Source organism: Salmo trutta, chromosome 24, assembly GCF_901001165.1.
Source record: "Salmo trutta chromosome 24, fSalTru1.1, whole genome shotgun sequence".
Taxonomy (NCBI): Eukaryota; Metazoa; Chordata; class Actinopteri; order Salmoniformes; family Salmonidae; genus Salmo; species Salmo trutta.
The window spans coordinates 9,467,416-9,488,025 of NC_042980.1; the positions used below are offsets into that span (position 1 = coordinate 9,467,416).

The window sequence follows — 20,610 nt, forward strand, 5'->3', positions numbered from 1 at the left end:
TCTCCGGAAGGTGGTGATTGACTCCGCTGTCCTGGCGTCGTGAGGGAGCTTGTTCCACCATTGGGGTGCCAGAGCAGCGAACAGTTTTGACTGGGCTGAGCGGGAACTGTGCTTCCGCAGAGGTAGGGAGGCGAGCAGGCCAGAGGTGGATGAACGCAATGCCCTTCTTTGGGTGTAGGGACTGATCAGAGCCTGAAGGTACGGAGGTGCCGTTCCCCTCACAGCTCCGTAGGCAAGCACCATGGTCTTGTAGCAGATGCGAGCTTCAACTGGAAGCCAGTGGAGTGTGCGGAGGAGCGGGGTGACCTGAGAGAACTTGGGAAGGTTGAACACCAGACGGGCTGCGGCTTTCTGGATGAGTTTTAAGGGTTTAATGGCACAGGCAGGGAGCCCCGCCAGCAGCGTGTTGCAGTAATCCAGACGGGAGATGACAAGTGCCTGGATTAGGACCGGCGCCACTTCCTGTGTAAGGCAGGGTCGTACTCTGGATAAAATGTTGTAGAGCATGAACCTACGCTACGATCACAAGATGCAGGCTTCCTTATTCTCCATAGAATTTCTAAGCAAACATCTGGAGGCAGGGCCTTCTCCTATAGAGCTACATATGTATAGAATAATCTGCCTATCCATGTAAGAGACACAGACTCGGTCTCGACCTTTAAGTCTTTATTGAAGACTCATCTCTTCAGTATGTCCTATGATTGAGTGTAGTCTGGCCCAGGGGTGCGAAGGTGAACGGCAAGGCACTGGAGCGACGAACTGCCCTTAATGTCTCTGCCTGGCCGGCTCCCCTCCATCCAATGGAATTCTCTGCCTCTGACCCTATTACGGGGGCTGAGTCACTGGCTTACTAGTGCTCTTCCATGCCGTCCCTAGGAGGGGTGCGCCACTTGAGTGGATTGAGCCCATGTGATCTTCCTGTCCGGTTTTGCGCCCCCTCTGGCTCTTGCAGTGGAGGAGATCTTCGTGGGCTATACTCAGCCTTGTCTCAGGGTAGTAAGTTGGTGGTTGATGATATCCCTCTAGTGGTGTGGGGACTGTGCTTTGGCAAAGTGGGTGGGGTTATATCCTGCCTGGTTGGCCCTGTCCAGGGGTATCGGACGGGGCAACAGTGTCCCCCGATCCCCTCGTCTTATCTATGCTGCAATAGTCTATGTACCAGGGGGCTAGGGTAAGTCTGTTATATCTGGTGTAATTCTCCTGTCTTATCTGGTGTCCTGTGTGAATTTAAGTATGCACCCTCTACTTCTCTCTCCCCCCTCTACAGTGGTTCTCCCTGTAAAAGTTGCATCATACTGCAGCACACCTTGCGGGCTGCCGCAGAATTCTATGGCACGTTATTTAATTGTCAGCCATGGTTACCATTAACGCTAGTTTGCCAACAGAGGGCATCTTTGAGAAGCATATGATAGCCTTCAATATTGGCTGTACTAGAGAATTTAAAACCGTTCATGTAAGAACATAGTATATGGGATTGATTTTAAGAAATGTAGCTTAATTAATTTAAGTGTTTCTATTCCAAGAGGATATGGCGCTGTACAACGTAATGAGCAGCAGTAGGCTACAGTCCTAAAAGCATAAAATGTCCACACCCTAATTGTAGTCTAACCAATACCCAAACAGAGATTCAGTGAAAATAAAAATCATTGATTTATCAAGACCAATCCCCATGCTGGTCTCAGAGCAGTGTGAAACAGTGCTGAAATAGTTGACCACAGCGGGTAAGCTATTGCTTCAAATCCTATTGCTTCTAACTTCAATATGCTTTTTAAATAAATAAGACCTATACCACTTTTAACAGCACATTACTCAACACTAGTGAGACTCATGTTGCCTACGGTAGGCCTACACTATATCACCATTTTATTTTTTAAATGACGTGACTCTCCGCCAATAATTAGATTTAGAGGATTCTAAATGAATAGCTAAGGGCCATTCTTGAACATGGGGTAAAACATTCTTACTAATTTGTAAATAAAGCCAGTTTGTTATTTAGAATTATTCATTTCTGCTTTTAGAGAGGGAGACAAACCAAAAGCCCACCATCGCCTCATGGTCTCCCAGTCGCGGCCGGCACGGGTATGGAACCAGCATCTGTAGCAACGCAGTTTGCACTGCGATGCAGTGTCTTAGACCGCTGTGCAATTCTGTTAGGAAAATAAGGCGCTGTACAATGTGATCGTTTCCACACCCTAATCACAGTCAAGACAGTTGACGAAACTTGAGTGGACTTATGGAAAGGCTCTGTAAGACATATTATATATCAGGGTTCGTCAACTAGGTTTGGAGTCGGGCCCAATTTTTTCTGAGCCAAGTCGGTGGGCCAGAAAATAATAAGTATATAATATTAGCACAATTATTTGGCCTACACTACAAATGTAACATGTTTAACACATATGATTAGTACATAATAAATACATTGACAAAATAATTTTGATCTGATTACTCTCATAAAATCACTATGTCAATTCAATTATTATTTTTGTCTATTTCTATGTGCCTCTATGCCGTTTGAATTACAGGTTATATAACTACACAAGCTGTTTTGGGTTACACTAATCATGTCATGTAATGGCTGGATGTTTTTCCACACCCAGGCAGGGTGCTGGAAGTGATGCACACACACAGATAAGTATGGGCAGAAGCACACTTCAGTGAGATGATATCTATCCACTTAGTGTTAAAAAGGCCCCGGCTAATCAGATAGTGAGTGTGATTCATTCCCAGCTCACAGAGCAATCACTGTATGAAACAGGCCTAAAGGTTTCTATATGCGTCGGTTTGGCTGGCGCCTAGTCGAACTGAGCTAGCCGAACGAGTTTGCTTGCATACTCCCTTAAAAAAGACCTTGGCTTGAAAAAAAAGGAAAAAAATAAAAAATAAAAAATTACATTTTTTTTTAAATAAATATTTTAAAAAAATATATATATAAATAAATGTAAAAAATTCGGCATTAGTAACCGTTTGTCCATTTTGAGACACCGTAGCCAGTACACACTTCCTCAAATTAATGTAAGATAAAACAGATTCCTTGAGTTGAGGTTTTTGCCATGGAGATAGCTAAGATGTTTGATGTAGTATTTCCCAAGTAATTATTTTTCTTCATGTAAACAGGTCGTCTATTGTTGAATGAAAACAAACACTTCATTGAAGAATCCCTACTGTTGACCAATGAAGGGGCATAGACTTCGACTCCGAAATTGTTGTGAGCATGACCACCCGAAAAAAACCTTTTCGAAGACGAAAACATCACAATTTTGGCATAATATATGAATGAACTGTTCTGGTTGGGAAGCACGCGGACACGTTAAGAGCTAGGCTATGTATCATTTATTTTATAATGACTGTGAAATAGACAATAACTCATTAGATCTGTCACAGTGCAGTATAACAATTAGGTCAAAGCAACATATTCATAGGCAGGGGGCCTACAAGATTTCAGTCTGTTCTGGTGTTTCACAAATTCCTCCAAGTGATCAAATGGAGAAAATGTCTTACCTTTACATTGTCTGACTTCATCTCAGTCTCTGCATAGAGTCCCTTCATGAAGCCAGTGGTCCGGATCACCTATAGGAGAAAAGGTTAGGATACATTGCCAAATGAGGCAGCGGTTAGTCACTATATGGTTGTAATTATCAATGCAGTACAGCATGACTGATTTTAAGGCAAATCATTTTGAGCCTATTTTTTGTGGAGGGAAAACCAAATAAATAGTCAGTTAAGTTATATTCAATACACGCATGCTAAATTCAGTGGTCAGTAATTAACCCTTTGCTTTGCCCCCTTGGTTACTGTTGCAACCTCTGACAACATTTTCACAGAAAGCTCAATTTCCCATTCAACCACTGGAAAGATCCCCTCACAATGATCTCAAACTGTGTTTCTATTAAACACAGATGACCCCTTGCTAATCAGGAAACTCCTGGGTATGTTGTGGTGGGCTGTCATAGCCCTCACCCTCCGATCCAACAGGTCCCAGACGCGCTCAATGGGATTGAGATCCGGGCTCTTCGCTGGCCATGCCAGAACACTGACATTCCTGTCTTGCAGGAATTCACACACAGAACAAGCAGTATGGCTGGTGGCATTGTCATGCTGGAGGGTCATGTCAGGATGAGCCTGCAGGAATGGTACCACATGAGGGAGGAGGATGTCTTCCCTGTAACGCACAGTGTTGAGATTGCCTGCAATGACAACAAGCTCAGTCCGATGATGCTGTGACATACCGCCCCAGACCATGACGGACCCTCCACTTCCAAATCGATCCGCTCCAGAGTACAGGCCTCGGTGTAACGCCCATTCCTTTGACGATAAACGCAAATCCGACCATCACCCCTGGTGAGACAAAACCGTGACTCGTCAGTGAAGAGCACTTTTTGCCAGTCCTGCGAGGATGATCAGCTGTCCGTCCTATCTCCCTGTAGCGTTGTCTTAGGCGTCTCACAGTTCGGACATTGCAATTTATTGCCCTGGCCACATCTGCAGTCCTCATGCTTCCTTGCAGCATGCCTAAGGCACATTCACGCAGATGAGCAGGGACCCTGGGCATCTTTCTTTTGGTTTTTCAGAGTCAGTAGAAAGACCTCTTTAGTGTCTTAAGTTTTCATAACTGTGACCTCAATTGCCTACCGTCTGTAAGCTGTTAGTGTATTAACGACCGTTCCACAGGTGCATGTTCATTAATTGTTTATGGTTCATTGAACAAGCATGGGAAACAGTGTTTAAACCCTTTACAATGAAGGTCTGTGAAGTTATTGGGATTTTTAGGAATTATCTTTGAAAGACTGGGTCCTGAAAAAGGGCCGTTTCTTTTTTTGCTGAGTTTACCTAAAAGGGTCCTATTATTCAAAATCGAATAGCTAAAATATCTTTAATGCGATTTAAACATGAGCTTGTCCGAGATGTCGGACTCGACAACAGTTGCTATCCATTGGAGCACTTAGCGAAGGGTCAATTGCATCATCCACGCAAACACACTTATCAATTATTCATGAGCATATACTGAACGGTGAGAAACTTCACTGAAGGAGGAGAGAGAGAGACTACCAATTGAATGGGGTTAAGAGTGTACTCAGCTCTGCTGCTCGTGGGAACAGCAGTGGCCAAAAGCAACTTGAATGACCTATAAGACAGACTTGCTCAGAGAGTGTGTTGTGTCCAGAAGATGGTGTAGTCTTGCGCAGGTGGATCTGTCAGTCTGCTCTGCCTGGATAATCTTTGCTGAGCCTGGTATAGCCTGTGGCACAGACCCAGCCACTGGCAAACCTTCTAGCGAGGAAGCCATTCCCACAGCATCACACCCTATGTTCATACATTGCCTCCAGAATTAATCATATCCCTTGACTTATTCCACATTTTGATGTGTTACAGCCTGAATTCAAAATGATTTCAATTTGTTTTCTCATCTATCCATCTATATACACACACTGCCCCATAATGGCAAAGTGAAAACATGTTTTTAGACATTTTTTATTTTTTGAAAATATAACACAGAAATATGTAATTTACATAAGTATTCACACCCCTAGGTTAATACTTTGTAGAAGCACATTTGACAGCGATTACACCTGGGAGTCTTTCTGGGTAAGTCGCTAAGAGTTTTCCACACCTGGATTGTGCAACATTTGCCCATTATTCTTTTCAAATTTCTTCAAGCTCTGTCAAATTGGTTGTTGATCATTACTAGACAACCATTTTCAGGTCTTGCCTAAAATCTACTTGAAAATCTAAGTCAAAACTGAAACTCGGCCACTCAGGAATATTCAATGTGTTCTTGGTAAGAAACTCAAGTGTAGATTTGGCCTTGGGTTTTAGGATATTGTCCTGCTGAAATGTGAATTAATCTCCCAGTGTCTGGTGGAAAGCAGACAACCTGGATTTCCTCTAGGATTTTGCCTGTGCTTAGCTCCATTCCGTTTATTTTTTTATCCTGAAAAACTCCCCAGTCCTTAACAATTACAAGCATAACCATAACATGATGCAGCCACCGCTATGTTTGAAAATGTGGAGAGTGGTACTCTGTAATGTGTTTTATTGGATTTGCCCTAAAAATAACACTTTGTATTCAAGACAAAAAGTGGATTGCTTTGCCACATTTTTAGCATTATTACTTTAGTGCCTTGTTGCAAACCAGATGCATGTTTTGGGATATTTTTATTCTGTGCAGGCTTCCTTCTTTTCACTCTATCAATTAGGTTAGTATTGTGAAGTAACTACAATGTTGTTGATCCATCCTCTGTTTTCTTATATCACGGCCACTAAACTCTAACTGTTTTAAAGTCCCCATTGGCCTCATGGTGAAATCCCTGAGTGGTTTCATTCCTCTCCGGCAACTGATTTAGGAAGGACGTCTGCATCTTTGTAGTGATCATCCAAAGTGTAATAAATAACTTCACCATGCTGAAAGGGATATTCAATGTCAGATTTGTTTTATTTTTGCCCATCTACCAAAAGGTGCCTTTCTTTGCAAGGCATTGGAAAACCTCTAGTCTTTGTGGTTGAATCTGTGTTAAAAATTCACAGATTGACTCAGGGACATTACAGAAAATTGTATGTGTTCATTCATTCATTCAAAAATCATGTTAAACACTTATTGCAGACAGAGTGAGTCCATGCAATTTATTAAGCAAATGTTTACTCCTGAACATATTTAGGCTTGCCATAACAAAAAGGTTGAATACTTGACTCAAGAACATAAAAAAAGTATAATAATCTATTCCACTTGGAGATTATAGGGTATGGTGTGTAGACCAGTAACAAACTAATCCATTTGAAATTCTGGCTGTAAAACAGCAACATTTGGGAAACGTCTATGGGTGTAAACACTTTCTGAAGGCACCATTTATGAGGGCATGCCCCTGCCTGTCCCATGGCCCTGCCATCATGATACTTGTTATGTCAAGTACAAATTACAATGGATCTCCTTTTTATATTATTTGGGCTATAACAAGCAAGCACCACCCTTCCACAGTGCCATGCCTTCATGTTGCCATCCTAACTAGTTAGTTAGGGAAGACAGCCCAATTCCAAACAAGCAATCCAGCTGCATTTAGGGATAAGCTCATTGACCGTCACCTAGAATAGAAGGTTAGGAGGACTCATTTCATAACAGGGATGACAACCTCACAACACTTCGGTGACAAACATATGTAACTATACCTGCTAGCTAACTAGCTAGTTAACGTTAACTAACGAGTTAACTAGCGCAGGGGCAGACATTTAATTTGTTATAGGATAATGTTTTAAACCGTTTCATGAGTAAATAGCAAGCCAGTTAGCAAATAATTTCATATTTTTGACATAGATACAGTGAAAAGTCACATTTCCCAGCGCCGCGACTTGGTTTTGTTTACTAAACCAAACAGACAGGAGCGCCTAGCAACGAAAACGACGCTGATTTGATAGCTAGCTGTTGTTACGTAAATTGGCTAATTATCATGACTCAGTCTCAATGCTGAAAGGTTAGTTGGCTGGTTTTAGCAGGGGATAAATGGTAGCTAGCTATCCAATCTAACTAGCAAGAACTCTTTGTAGCTAGTAGCCAATGTTAGCTAATCACTCACCTCACTGAATATGTCGTGCAGATACCTAAACGGCGGTTTGCTGAGCAGTTTTTCAGTAAGCGGCGGTTTCTTTATAACTTTCCCTAAAGTGTCTTGGGTCTTTTTGGCCACTGACCCGTTCATGGCAGCTGCTGAAATGACAAATTCCCCAAAGTTATTGATAAAAACAAGACTGTTCTTCAATCAACACTCCTGTCGCTATGTCAATAGCATCCCAATCCCACAATGCATCATTAATCTGAAATGCGCTTGTGCTAAATAAGAGATACTGGATGTAATGGCGAGATGCTTGCGTCTCAGCCCTAACAGTGGGGGCGGGACAACTCCGAAATAAAGTGTTTTTTCTCAAAGTTGCCGGGATGTCATGTGCAGTGGCGACCCGTCATTCAGGGCAGGTGTGGCTTTTGAGCCCCACATTTTTAGCAGGCTTGCCTGTTTTGCATGTTATTTTGGCATTAATGTGTCACGTATCAGTTTGCCAACAATGTAATATATATATATATATATAAATATATAAATATATATATATAAATATATAAATACATATATATATATATATATATATATATATCATTGAGTTAATAAAGCCGCATACAAACATGGTCTCTTTTTAGTTTTCTTGAGTAAGGCAGCTCCAAAATGCAGGTGTTTCAGCCTAACTCAATGCTTTCTGTGGTGGTGGGGCAAGCCAGCAGAAAATACAGAGTGTTGCGCCGTGATTCGCTCAGTGTTCTGTCACTCATGGGGACACTACGTCACCACCAAGTCTAAGGGTAGGCCAAAAAAATTCTATCCCCTTGGGTGCTGCCATAGAGTTATATTAGAAGTGCTGACCCAAAAAGGCTTAAGGTCATTGGCCACAGATAAAATTATATCAAATCTCTTTATGTCATGTCAACATCATAGTTTCAAAATCTCAGCGAGCAGTCATCATCATGAATCAATTTGACAATCTACTGGCAAATCCTTTTTAATCCTTGTCATATGAAGAGAAATAATGAAGAGAAATTATAGATAAAATGTATCGGTGCTCATCGGCCATTGGACATAAACATTACACAACAAGTTGGAAATCGCAAATTCAACAATGAGTGGTTTGGAAGGAATCAGTGGCTAACTGCAAGCGTTGCAAAGCAATCATTAGCCTGCTATTCAGTGGTGTGGCTGTGTGGTCCCAAGTCTAAGATTAAGGGTCTCTTTTCCTAGTTTAAAATTATAAACATTCTACATTGGCCATGCTGTCAATGAACCATGATTTGTGACGTGCTCAAAACAACTTAACTAGGAACTGCAATATCTGACTTTAGTGAGTTCAAGACTACTGCGAACTCGGGAAAAACGAGCTACGACTGGGAAAATATGTAGGTGTGAAGACTGTGACAAAGGCACTGGATTTTCAGTTGTCTTGTTTGCTAAATTAACAAATGAAATAGGCAGTGGCATGGTGTACAGTATATAACCATAGAAGCACTATGTAACGGCTGTCTTTAGAGAGAGTGGACCAAAATGCAGCGGAGTTAGTGTTCATCGTATATTTAATGATCAAACGGACACTATACAATACAAAACAATAAACAGACAACCAAAACAGTCCTGTCACGTTTAACACAGTAACAAGAACAATTACCCACAAACCCCAAAGGAAAAGTAGGCTACTTATGTGTGACTCCCAATCATCAATAGCCCTCTACAGATGTGCCTGATTGGAAGCCACACGGCCAAAATAAACGAAACAAACCAACCTACACACTTCTCTTCTGCCACGTCTTGACCCAACTACACCCTCTACTGGTCAGAACGTGACACACTATGACATATGCCTCATTGCAGTCATATTTAGGGCTTATTGGGGATGTGCCTTTTAGGTCATTATTATTGGCAACCCATTCCATGAGAGTGAATGTCATTCCAGCTCATCTCTTCAGTTATTTGATCAAATATGACTAACCCAGTGCACTGCTTTCTATGAATTCTGATGGTGTTTAAAAGTTCAGGCAAAAAGAAAAATGTCCTGTTTGGAACACTGTCAAGTAGAGAGAATACATATTTTTTTTTGGATAGGCCTGACTCCCCATACCTGTTTGGTGAGTTCTGTTGTCTATAAAAAGAACTGCAAATCTAAACCAAGTTACTGTCAGCTTGGAGATAGGCTACTGACACACCTCCTATGCCTGTGCAATAGGTAAGAAATCAAAATGATTGAACATTTCTTAGTGGAAACTTGTAATATTATTGTGTTGACTTGATGCAGCATTTGCATAACCTGGTTGGTGTGAAGGCCTATCTCTGTCAACATTCAATCATGTTAAACCTTCATTTTACCTTTGGCAATTCGGCCGAAGAAGAAACAGACTGACACCAAAATCAGTTGTTTGAAGTTACGCATACATTAATATGATTTGTGCAAACTCTAAAATACAGTATACTTGTACAGGGTTTTATTTTAGAATTTAAAAATACTAATAGACAAATGACAAATGTCATAATCGAGAACAGGAGTAGTGTGAGGAAACGTGACACACATAACCAAACAGGTTTGGCCTGTTTTAGTAAGCATGTACGAATATCTCTACTATTCATTTAGGCACTTGTATTGAAATAGGCCTCCCCCTAAATGGCACAAGGCAGGTGTTTCTTGGAAGGGGTTCCTTTTTATGACACTTGACTTTTATATGGTCAAGGCTAGAGTTATACTGTAGGTTGATACATTGCTATGTTTTCATTTATAAAGCCCTTTTACAAAAAGTCGAACCATACCTAACATCATTACTAAACATTAGACTTACGAGTTACCACACCCGGTCTCAAAGATGGCTAACTTAGGAAATTCCTTTGGTCTCTACTGAGTTAGGTAAATCAGCTTTTAGTTTTCTTGCACCTTATTTGTGGAACGATCTTTAAAATGTTCTTAAATTTGATGTTCTGGTGCCTCTAGGGCAATTCAGAAAGCTGATTGAGGACCTTATTACTGATGAATGTGTTTATTTTTTATGACAGTGTTTTTCTTTCTGCTTGCAATTTGTATTGCTATTTTGATGTGTGCATTTTCTGTAATGTATGTAATTCAGGGCTCATCTGTAAAAGAGACCTTGGTCTCAGTATGACTCCTTGGTCAAATAAAGGTTAACTAAATAAGTAATAAACATTAGTATTACATGTAAGTATTTTTGAACAGTTTGACTAGACTGCCTCCTCTTCTCTCTACCTCAGAACGGATGTCAACCATGTATCACTGGTCTCTCTTTGCATTGCTCTTTGTCACCTGTATGGACGTTTCCCTACAGAAGAAAACAAGGAAAGGCCCTCAAACTCTCTCAAGAGGTAAGAATTATGTAACAATGTATCCTTGCCCCACCCCTAATGTCTCTTTGAGTTTGCTACACTCAGAAAAAAAGGGTTCTTCAGCTGTCCCCATAGGAGAACCCTTTTTGGTTCCAGGTAGAACCATTTTGAGTTCCACATAGAACTCAAAATGGAAAGGGTTCTACATAGAACCCAAAAGGGTTCTATCTGGAACCAAAAGGATTCTACCTGGAACAAAAAAAAATATTATTCAAAGGGTTCTCCTATGGGGACAGCTGAATAACTCTCTCAGGTTCTAGAAAGCATACTTGTTTCTGAGTGTATGAAAACAGTTCTCCATCCCCATTACATTAATACCAAATCCATTCATTCTGATTTCCATCCTCAATTTTGTCTCAGGATGGGGAGACTACATTACCTGGGTCAAGACCTATGAGGAAGCCCTGATGACAATGAAAGAAAGGTAAAACAAGATTAGACAAAATACACAAGACATCAAATTGCAATTGTGTTGTTTGGTTAGTGGCATATGTTTGACAATTAGAGCAGTCTTTCAAATGTCTGAGAGTGAAACATTTCATTAAAGCTATCTGCTTATGTTACAGCCATATCCTCACAATTAATTATATTACAATTGACATTTCAGTCAATTATCAGACACTTTTATCCAGAGTGACTTACAGTTAGTGCATTCATCTTAAGATAACTAGGTGAGACAATCACATATCACTGCGCCCCATTAATTCAACGTGTCCAATTAAACTAATCAAACTGTAACGGAAATCGTCATATTTATTGTATGGTTGCATCCCAAAATGGCACAGGCACCATATTCACTAGACAGTGTACTACTTTTGACCAGGGCGCTATCAAAAGTAGTGCACAGAATAGGAAATAGGTTGCCATTTGGGACACACAGCCTATTTGTTTTCTTATCTCCATAATGACACTAGGGACTTAAGTTTGGTACAATCCCAGAGACGTTGTACTTCTCTGTAAGCACATCTAACCACTACTTATTATGCAGTGGAATGTGTTCTTGTTTTGTCTGTGTCCTCATGTTCCCACAGTAAGAAGCCTCTGATGGTCATTCATCACATGGAGGATTGTCCTCATAGTCAAGGTAATACTGCTGTGCTTTCATACTCACACATACAGTACCAGTCAAAACTATGGACACACCTACTCATTCAAGGGTTTTTCTTTATTTTTTAAATTGTAGAATAATAGTGACCAAAACTATGAAATAACGCATATGGAATCATGTAGTAACCAAAAAAGTGTTAAACAAATGGTTTGCGCGTAGTGGGACTATCATATGTTTTTCAACAGGACATTGACCCAAAACACACCTCCAGGCTGTGTAAGGGCTATTTGACCAAGAAGGAGAGTGATGGAGTGCATCCACAATCACCTGACCTCAACCAAATTGAGATGATTTGGAATGAGTTGGACCGCAGAGTCAAGGAAAAGCACCCAACAAGTGTTCAGCATATGTGGAAACTCCTTCAAGACTGTTGGAAAAGCATTTCTCATGAAGCTGGTTGAGAGAATGCCAAGAGTGTGCAAAGCTGTCATTAAGGCAAAGGGTGACTACTGTGAAGAATCTCAAATATAAAATATATTTTGATTTGTTTAACACTTTTTTGGTTACTAAATGTTTCCATATGTGTTATTTCATAGTTTTGATGTCTGAACTATTATTCTACAACGTAGAAAATAGTAAAAATAAAGAAAAACCCTTGAATGACTAGGTGCGTCCAAACTTTTGACTGGTACTGTACTTCATCTAACCAAAGGGCCCAACCAAGGTCTTTGTTGCCTTACAGTTGGTCTTGTTGTATCAACATTTCTTTAGACATTATCATTTGTAAAGGCTTGTATGACAAAAGAATAGCAATACATACAAATTCTACTATGAGGATAAAGTGTGTTGAAGTTAAAAGGTGAGGTTTTAACTGACTATCATTCTGTCACACTTCCTTCCACAGCTCTGAAGAAGGCGTTTGCTGTTGATAAAACCATACAGAAAATGGCCCAAAAGGATTTTGTTATGCTCAATTTGATTGTAATTGATAACATTTTTTTTTATTCAACATACACTCATTGGAAGCAATGAAATTATATGGTTGTAAACATATCCCAATCACATATTGTACATTGTATTATGCATTTCATTATTTCATCACTTGGAGGTAAATGTTCGAATTTAGATGCTAAATAGATGATAGTTGATTAGAGATGTATATGTTGATGTCATTTTGATTTCTTTTTCAGCATGACACTACAGACACTAATCTGGCAGCAGATGGCAACTACGTTCCAAGAATCATTTTTGTTGGTGGGTCTCTTCTTCTACCATGCCAACTCACTTAGGAAATAAATCACCACTTATTCTGAATCCCCAACACATCACTCAGGTCCAAAGCTTGCTGTGAGATCTTTGATGTAACTGTATTCAGTGCCTCGCATACATTTATTTTAATCAGTAGTGATTTGCCTAAGAACCACCAAATAACTTACAGTACATGTGGGTCTTGATCAAGGGATCAATGTAATTTATGGGTCACCATAGTGTTAATAATGGAGTAGTATGAATAAAGCATTACAATCTAGTTATACCTACATAATGATGTATTATGTTTTGAAGCTTTGGCAAAGTCCTCCAAAATATCTCTCCCCCCCACAGATCCATCCATGACCGTGCGTTTAGACCTTGTTGGGAAGTACAGTAATCGCCTGTACACCTACGAGCCGAGCGACATCCCACACTGTGAGTGTGCCTCTTCTTCCCTAATGAGGTCCTATGAGAGTCAGATATCCTTCTGTTACTTGGTTCTACTCTTTCTTCCTTCACCTAATTCACTAACTAGTTGAGATGAGAGAGTTGGGAGATACAACCAATAAAGCATTGAGATTGTTTAAGGACAATTCTTAGAGGGAGAGAAGGTGGGTGGGTAAAGTGGTGGATGAATACTTTATAAAGGTTTTACTTGCTCAAATGAAAAGCTGAAAAGTGAAAGAAGGATTATTATTAGTCAGAAATTAAGCAAATGATTACTCTAATTGCTCAAAGTGTAAAATAATTAATTGTTTGGTCCACTACTATCAGAACAACATAAAGCAAAGTTGGGCAATTTAAATTCAGTCAATTCCTGAATTGAATTCCAATTCTCTTCCTGACATGAAATGGAATTTACCACTTCCCTGGTAAACAGATTCTTACCCAAGCTTCTTGTCCCTCTCTCCATAGTGGCCAAGAACATGAAAAAAGCCAAGCTTCTACTGAAAACTGAACTGTGACCTCACAGCCTTATAAACTCTGTACCAATAAGCCACTGGGCCCTTCCCTGTCCTGGGATCAAGAGCAACAACCAGAGTGGTTCATTGAGTCTTGGACATTCATATGTTTACACAAAATGTATACAATAGATGATCAATAAAGATGAATGACAGTGTGCAGGGTACTGCATTTGTTGATGTTCATTTGTTTTTGACTCCAAAGCTAAAACAGACAAAATATATACATTTAACGTTATATGGACATTCTCTGTGAGGGTTGTTGACATGACTTAATTGTTGCAGAATGCAAAGAATACAAACATATTCAAATATGAATTGAATAGATTGAAGACTTATCTGCTCAGTGCTTAATAGATTTACAATGAGGGCATGGACAGTGAAGCATTTTTTCTTTTGGCTCTGTACTCCATGAGGTGAATGAATCGTGAATAAGGATGAGTGCGAAAGTTACAGATGCACAAATATCATACCACCAAGACATGCTGACCTCTCACCATTACAATCACATGGGAGGTTAGCATATTGGGGGGAATATGATATTTGTGTGTCTAACTTTCTCACTAATCATTATTCATGATTAATTCAGTATTATCTGTAATCATGGTAGCATCCACACTAATGTTGAAGTGTTTAAAAACATATTATATTCTTATTTACAATAAAAGTGACTCCAAAATGACACAATACATTATTTACCATTCACAAGCTTGATGCAGTCCATTAATCACATAATTTCCTGTTGAATGCGGAATGAGGCAGCGCTCGGTTTGTTGTTTTGGAAGTGTCTGAAAGTGTTCTATTGGAAAAGTTTGGTTACTAGCTAGATACCTTTTGATTTTGGATCCTGCTGCACCGTTGGCATCAGATGCTGGGACCGCTGCGGTCTGTTCGCGGATCATTCCGTCCGAGGGTTAGCTGTCTATAAAGCAAGCAGGGTTTCCTTGAGGGCTTGAATGCAGCCTGAGATTGGGTTAGCCCTTGTGGCTTTGAGTGCGGATTTTCCCGGGCTTGTGGCTGTCTAGATCCCTACTGTTTGTTGCTGTTCCCATCTTCCCTGTGACCTGCCCTGTCTGGAATTGTGGGGAGTAACAGCGTAGCCTACGTTGCTACCATGACAAAGACCAAAGCCGGTGGGAGTACTGTTGAGGACAGTGGTGTCACTATCGCAGTTCTACAAGCAGTTGTTACAACAAGAAAATAGCTTCAACTGTTGTGTCCAAATACTGGTGGAGTAAACAAATTAAAAAAATGGACGACCTGACCAGAGAGGTTCAGGACCTGAAGAACAGTTTGCAGTTCTCCCAGGGTCTGCTCGATGAGTTTAAACAGGAAAACGGCAAGAAGACAATCTGTAAATCATTAAGAGAGGACATTAGTTCTGTATGTGAATCCATGATAACAATGACAAAGAAATCAGATTACCTCGAGGGACAATCAAGGCGGAACAACATTGTTGTAGACGGAATTGCAGAATCTCCACATGAGACCTGGATGGAGGATAAAGTGAGGGAAATGATCTTGGAGAAACTGAAGATTGAGATTGAGTTGGAGCGCCCTCAAAATACTGGAAAACCCACCACCGGCCCACGTGACAGGCCCAGGCCGATAGTTGTCAAGTTCCTGAGGTTCAAGGACAAGGTAGTGGTTCTGGAATGAGGCAAGAACTTGAGGGGAACATACATCTTCCTCATTGAGGACTATCCTGAAGCTGTGCGCCAGAAGAGAAAATAACTTATCCCGGCCGTGAAAGCTGCCAGAGCACGTGGGGACATTTCTTACATTCGAATGACTGCCTCATTGTTCACCCTCCCTCTGAAAAGCCTGAAAGGGATGAGAGAGAGCCAAGCCTATGGGTTTAACCCCGCAACACACACACTTACACACACCAACTGATGAATGGACGGCTAAATGTATGTTTTTGTTTCTCTTGCTTTGTTCGCTTTCGGAAGGTATGCCTGGAAGGGATGAGAGCACCAGCTGTTCCGGATGACTGTCTGATCACTGTCTTCATAGCCGATGTCAGCAAGACCTTTAAACAGGTCAACATTCACAAGGCCGCGGGGCCAGACGGATTACTAGGACATGTACTCAGAGCGTGCCCGGACCAACTGGCAAGTGTCCTCACTGACATTTTCAACCTCAACCGGAGTCTGTAATACCTACATGTTTCAAACAGACCCCCATAGTCCCTGTGCCCAAGAAAGCGAAGGTAACCTGCCTAAATGACTACCGCCCCGTAGCACTCACGTCGATAGCCATGAAGTGCTTTGAATGGCTGGTGATGGCTCACATCTACACCATCATCCAGGAAACCCAAGAGATCCACAGATGACGCAATCTCAATTACACTCCACACTGCCCTTTCCCACCTGTACAAAAAGAGCACCTATGTGAGAATGCTGTTCATTGACTACAGCTCAGTGTTCAACACCATAGTGCCCACAAAGCTAATTACTAAGCTAAGGACTCTGGGACTAAACACCTCCCTCCGCAACTGGATCCTGGACTTTCTGACGGGCCACCCCCAGGTGGTAAGGGTAGGCAACAACACATCTGCCACGCTGATCCTCAATACGGGGGCCCCTCAGGGATGTGTGCGTAGTCCCCTCCTGTACGCCCTGTTCACCCACAACTGCGTGGCCAAGCACAACTCTAACACCTTCATTAAGTTGGCCTGATCACCGACAATGATGAGACTGCCTATAGGGAAGAAGTCAGAGACATGGCAGTGTGTACATACCAGTTGAGGTATAGCATGTTTTAACCACTCCTTTGTAAATGGTAGATTATCAGACACTCAACAATGTCTGATTTCATTATTACTGAAACACGATACAAGTGGGAAATATAAAGATCCAGTCCATTTAAAAAATTGTATGCCCCTTACATTTCAGTGTTGTGATGAAAAAAATTGAGCAAAATGTACACCGCATAGAATTAAAAAGGTATTGTCGGACATTATTCATTCTAATAAGACAGGTTTTTACATGGACGATACATTGGAGATAATATAAAGGCAAGTACTGGAAACAATAGAACACTATGAAAAATCTGGGAAACCAGGCCTGCTACTCATAGCTGACTTTGAAAAGGCTTTTGATAAAGTATGACTGAAGTTTATATATAAATGCCTGGTACATTTCAATTTTGGAGAATTTTGGAGAAAATGGGTTAAAATCATGTATAGTAGGTGTAAAACAGTAAAATAATGGCTACTTCTGAGAAAGTTTTAAACTGTCAAGAGGAGTAAAATAAGGTTGTCCACTATCGGCATATCTATTTATTATAGTCCTCGAAATGTTAGCTATTAATATCAGATCCAACAATAATATGAATGGATTAAAAATACAGGGCTTAAAACAAGGGTGTCATTGTACTCTGATTATTCATGTTTTCTTTTAAATCCACAACTTGGAGCCCTCCACAGCCTCATAGAGGACCTAGATTATTTTTCTAACCTCTCTGGATTACAACCAGTGTGCTATATTACGTATTGGATCATGAAAAAAATTACTTTTACATTACCAAGTAGTTTACCAATAAAATGGTCTGATGGTGATGTGGATATACTCGGTATACATATCCTGAAATAAATAAATGATCTCACACCAATAAATTTGAATAGAAAGTTAGTGTCACATCATGATCTGTTTCACCTGTCCTTGTGATTGTCTCCACCCCCTCCAGGTGTCGCTTATTTTCCCTAGTGTATTTATCCCTGTGTTTCCTGACTCTCTGAGCCAGTTCGTCTTGTATGTTCAAGTCAACCAGCGTGTTTTTTCCTGTGCTCCTACTTTTCTATTCTCTTCTACTAGTTCCCCCGGTTTTGACCTTTACCTGTTTTCTGGACTCCATTCCCGCCTGCCTGACCAGACCTCGAGTCTGCCTGCCATTCTGTACCTCTGGATCTCTGAACTGGTTTTGACCTTTTGTCTGTCCACGACCATTCTCTTGCCTACCCCTTTTGGATTGTTAATAAACATCTTGGACTCTAACCATCTGCCTCCTGTGTCTGGGTCTTGCCTTGTGCCCTTATAGTTAGCAAACTTTATATAGCCCATCTTGCATCAGCTGATATCTCAAAGTGCTGTACAGAAACCCAGCCTAAAACCCCAAACAGCAAGCAATGCAGGTGTAGAAGCACGGTGGCTAGGAAAAACTCCCTAGAAAGGCCAAAACCTAGGAAGAAACCTAGAGAAGAACCAGGCTGTGAGGGGTGGCCAGTCCTCTTCTGGCTGTGCCGGGTGGAGATTATAACAGAACATGGCCAAGATGTTCAAATGTTCATAAATGACCAGCATGGTCAAATAATAATAATCACAGTAGTTGTCGAGGGTGCAACAAGTCAGCACCTCAAGAGTAAATGTCAGTTGGCTTTTCATAGCCGATCATTGAGAGCATCTCTACCGCTCCTGCTGTCTCTAGAGAGTTGAAAACAGCAGGTCTGGGACAGGTAGCATGTCCGGTGAACAGGTCAGAGTTCCATAGCCGCAGGCAGAACAGTTGAAACTGCAGCAGAAGCACGGCCAGGTGGACTGGGGACAGCAAGGAGTCATCATGCCAGGTAGTCCTGAGGCATGGTCCTAGGGCTCAGGTCCTCCGAGAGAGAGAAAGAAAGAAAGAGAGAAAGAGAGAATTAGAGAGAGCATACTTAAATTCACACAGGACACCAGATAAGACAGGAGAAATACTCCAGATATAACAGACTGACCCTAGCCCCCGACACATAAACTACTGCAGCATAAATACTGGAGGCTGAGACAGGAGGGGTCAGGAGACACTGTGGCCCCATCCGATGATACCCCCTGACAGTGCCAAACAGGAAGGATATAACCCCACCCACTTTGCCAAAGCACAGCCCCCACAACGCTAGAGGGATATCTTCAACCACCAACTTACCATCCTGAGACAAGGCCAAGTATAGCCCACAAAGATCTCCGCCACGGCACAACCCAAAATAACTTTCTATTTGTGAAAAAATCATCCTGATTAACTCTTTAGTCATATCGCAGTTTACCTATTTGCTTATGGTCTTGCCTACACATAGTGAACAGTTTTATTTTATTATGAGAAAAAAATATTGAATTTTATTTGGAATGGCAAGCCAGACAAATTAAATGTCTGCTCTACGCAAAATTACAACCAACAAATTGCAGCATTACCGCAAAAATGAAAGAGGAAAGTGGAAGGGGGGAAAAGTAAGGAACTGTTGGCCCTGCATTAATAAAGACCATAATTGGTTAAAGAAAATTGTGATAAATTAAAAAGTTTAATTTAAGGACCAGAAAATTGACAGCCGTGCCATACAGATTGCAAAATAGTTGGGAAGAGATTTTTGACGTACTGATTCCATGGCACATGATTTATGAACTGATACGCAAAACGACGCCAGTTTCAAAACGTATCATTTTTATTTAAATTATTATACAAAATTCTTGCAACCAATAGAATGTTATTTATATGGGGGATACAAGCTTCCCAGCTCTGCAGATTTTGCTGCGAAGAGGCAGAATCATTAGATAATTTGTTTTGGTACTGTCCATATGTAGCTTGTTTTTGGTCACAGGTCCAGGAATGGCTGAAGAATTGCAATATTTACCTGGAGCTAACTCTGCAGACAGCACTACTGGGCGATCTGAAAAGTCAGAGTCAATCGATCAATAATATAATAATACTTTTAGCAAAGATGCTTATTTTCCACTTTCAATCGAGATTAGAAAGGTTAAGAATTTTTGTTAAACATCACACCACAGTTGAAAAATATATGGTAAATAGAAATCCAATATGGATGGTGTTGAGATATAGATTGGAGGGGTTGAGTGGCGCTGAAGGTTGGTACTAATAACAATAAGATAAGTAATGTAAAACATACTGTGTCCGTAAAACTTATATAGGTTAAGAACATTTTTGAAAGAGCACAGTTTGATAGATATGGCAAATAGAAATCAAACCGCATGGACATCAGAAATAGATGGGAGAGTTTGAGGGTAGAAGAAGGACAGGAGTGAAAACCAAACAAATAGAACTAATGTAAAATAGACTGTGTCCATAAAATGTATATATTATGTATAAGCTGGAAATACAGGTCTAAGCGTTGTTATTCAGTAGTTTGCTCCAATTGGGGGAGAGTTGGTAGGGTTGGATGGTAATAAAGGAAATATAAATATTTTAAAGATATGTATATATGTATGTACATGTATTTATATGTATGAATGTGTATATATTTATATGTGCATATACGTATGTATATACACTACCTGTCACAAGTTTTAGAACACCTCATTCAAGGGTTTTTCTTTATTTTGACTATTTTCTACATTGTAGAATAATAGTGAAGACATCAAAACTATGAAATAACACATATAGAATCATGTAGTAACCCAAAAAGTGTAAAACAAATCAAAATGTATTTTAAATTAGAGATTCTTCAAACAGCCACACT

At 40.6% G+C, this 20,610-nt stretch overlaps 2 protein-coding genes across 5 annotated transcripts in view; one reads left to right on the forward strand and one right to left on the reverse strand.

Annotated features, from left to right (window-relative positions):
* The window catches only part of LOC115160645 (TRAF3-interacting protein 1), a 34,568-nt gene extending 26,758 nt beyond the window's left edge, over window positions 1–7,810 (reverse strand). For all 4 annotated transcript variants that reach the window (XM_029710878.1, XM_029710877.1, XM_029710876.1 and 1 more), the window contains exons 1-2: window positions 7,563–7,810; window positions 3,499–3,567 (exon numbers count right to left, since the gene is read on the reverse strand). In XM_029710878.1, the coding sequence (XP_029566738.1) occupies window positions 3,499–3,567; window positions 7,563–7,685 (192 nt within the window). In that variant the 5' untranslated portion in view covers window positions 7,686–7,810. The remainder of the gene's footprint in view (window positions 1–3,498; window positions 3,568–7,562) is intronic.
* A 1,839-nt stretch (window positions 7,811–9,649) lies between these two features.
* LOC115160646 (anterior gradient protein 3) lies at window positions 9,650–14,332 on the forward strand. The gene is made up of 8 exons (XM_029710879.1): window positions 9,650–9,744; window positions 10,773–10,883; window positions 11,265–11,328; window positions 11,936–11,988; window positions 12,857–12,933; window positions 13,143–13,206; window positions 13,555–13,638; window positions 14,119–14,332. Exons 2-8 carry the CDS (start codon window positions 10,778–10,780, stop codon window positions 14,166–14,168), a joined length of 498 nt encoding a protein of 165 aa, XP_029566739.1. The 5' UTR covers window positions 9,650–9,744; window positions 10,773–10,777; the 3' UTR covers window positions 14,169–14,332.
* Window positions 14,333–20,610: the final 6,278 nt, after the last annotated feature.

Bases quoted from the DNA above. Each gene is read 5' to 3' on its own strand.
- LOC115160646 (XM_029710879.1), top strand. From the start codon at position 10,778: ATGTCAACCATGTATCACTGGTCTCTCTTTGCATTGCTCTTTGTCACC. The intron at 12,934-13,142 runs GTAATTGATAAC...TTTCTTTTTCAG, and splicing joins TTGTTATGCTCAATTTGATT to CATGACACTACAGACACTAA. The intron at 13,639-14,118 runs GTGAGTGTGCCT...CTCTCTCCATAG, and splicing joins GCCGAGCGACATCCCACACT to TGGCCAAGAACATGAAAAAA.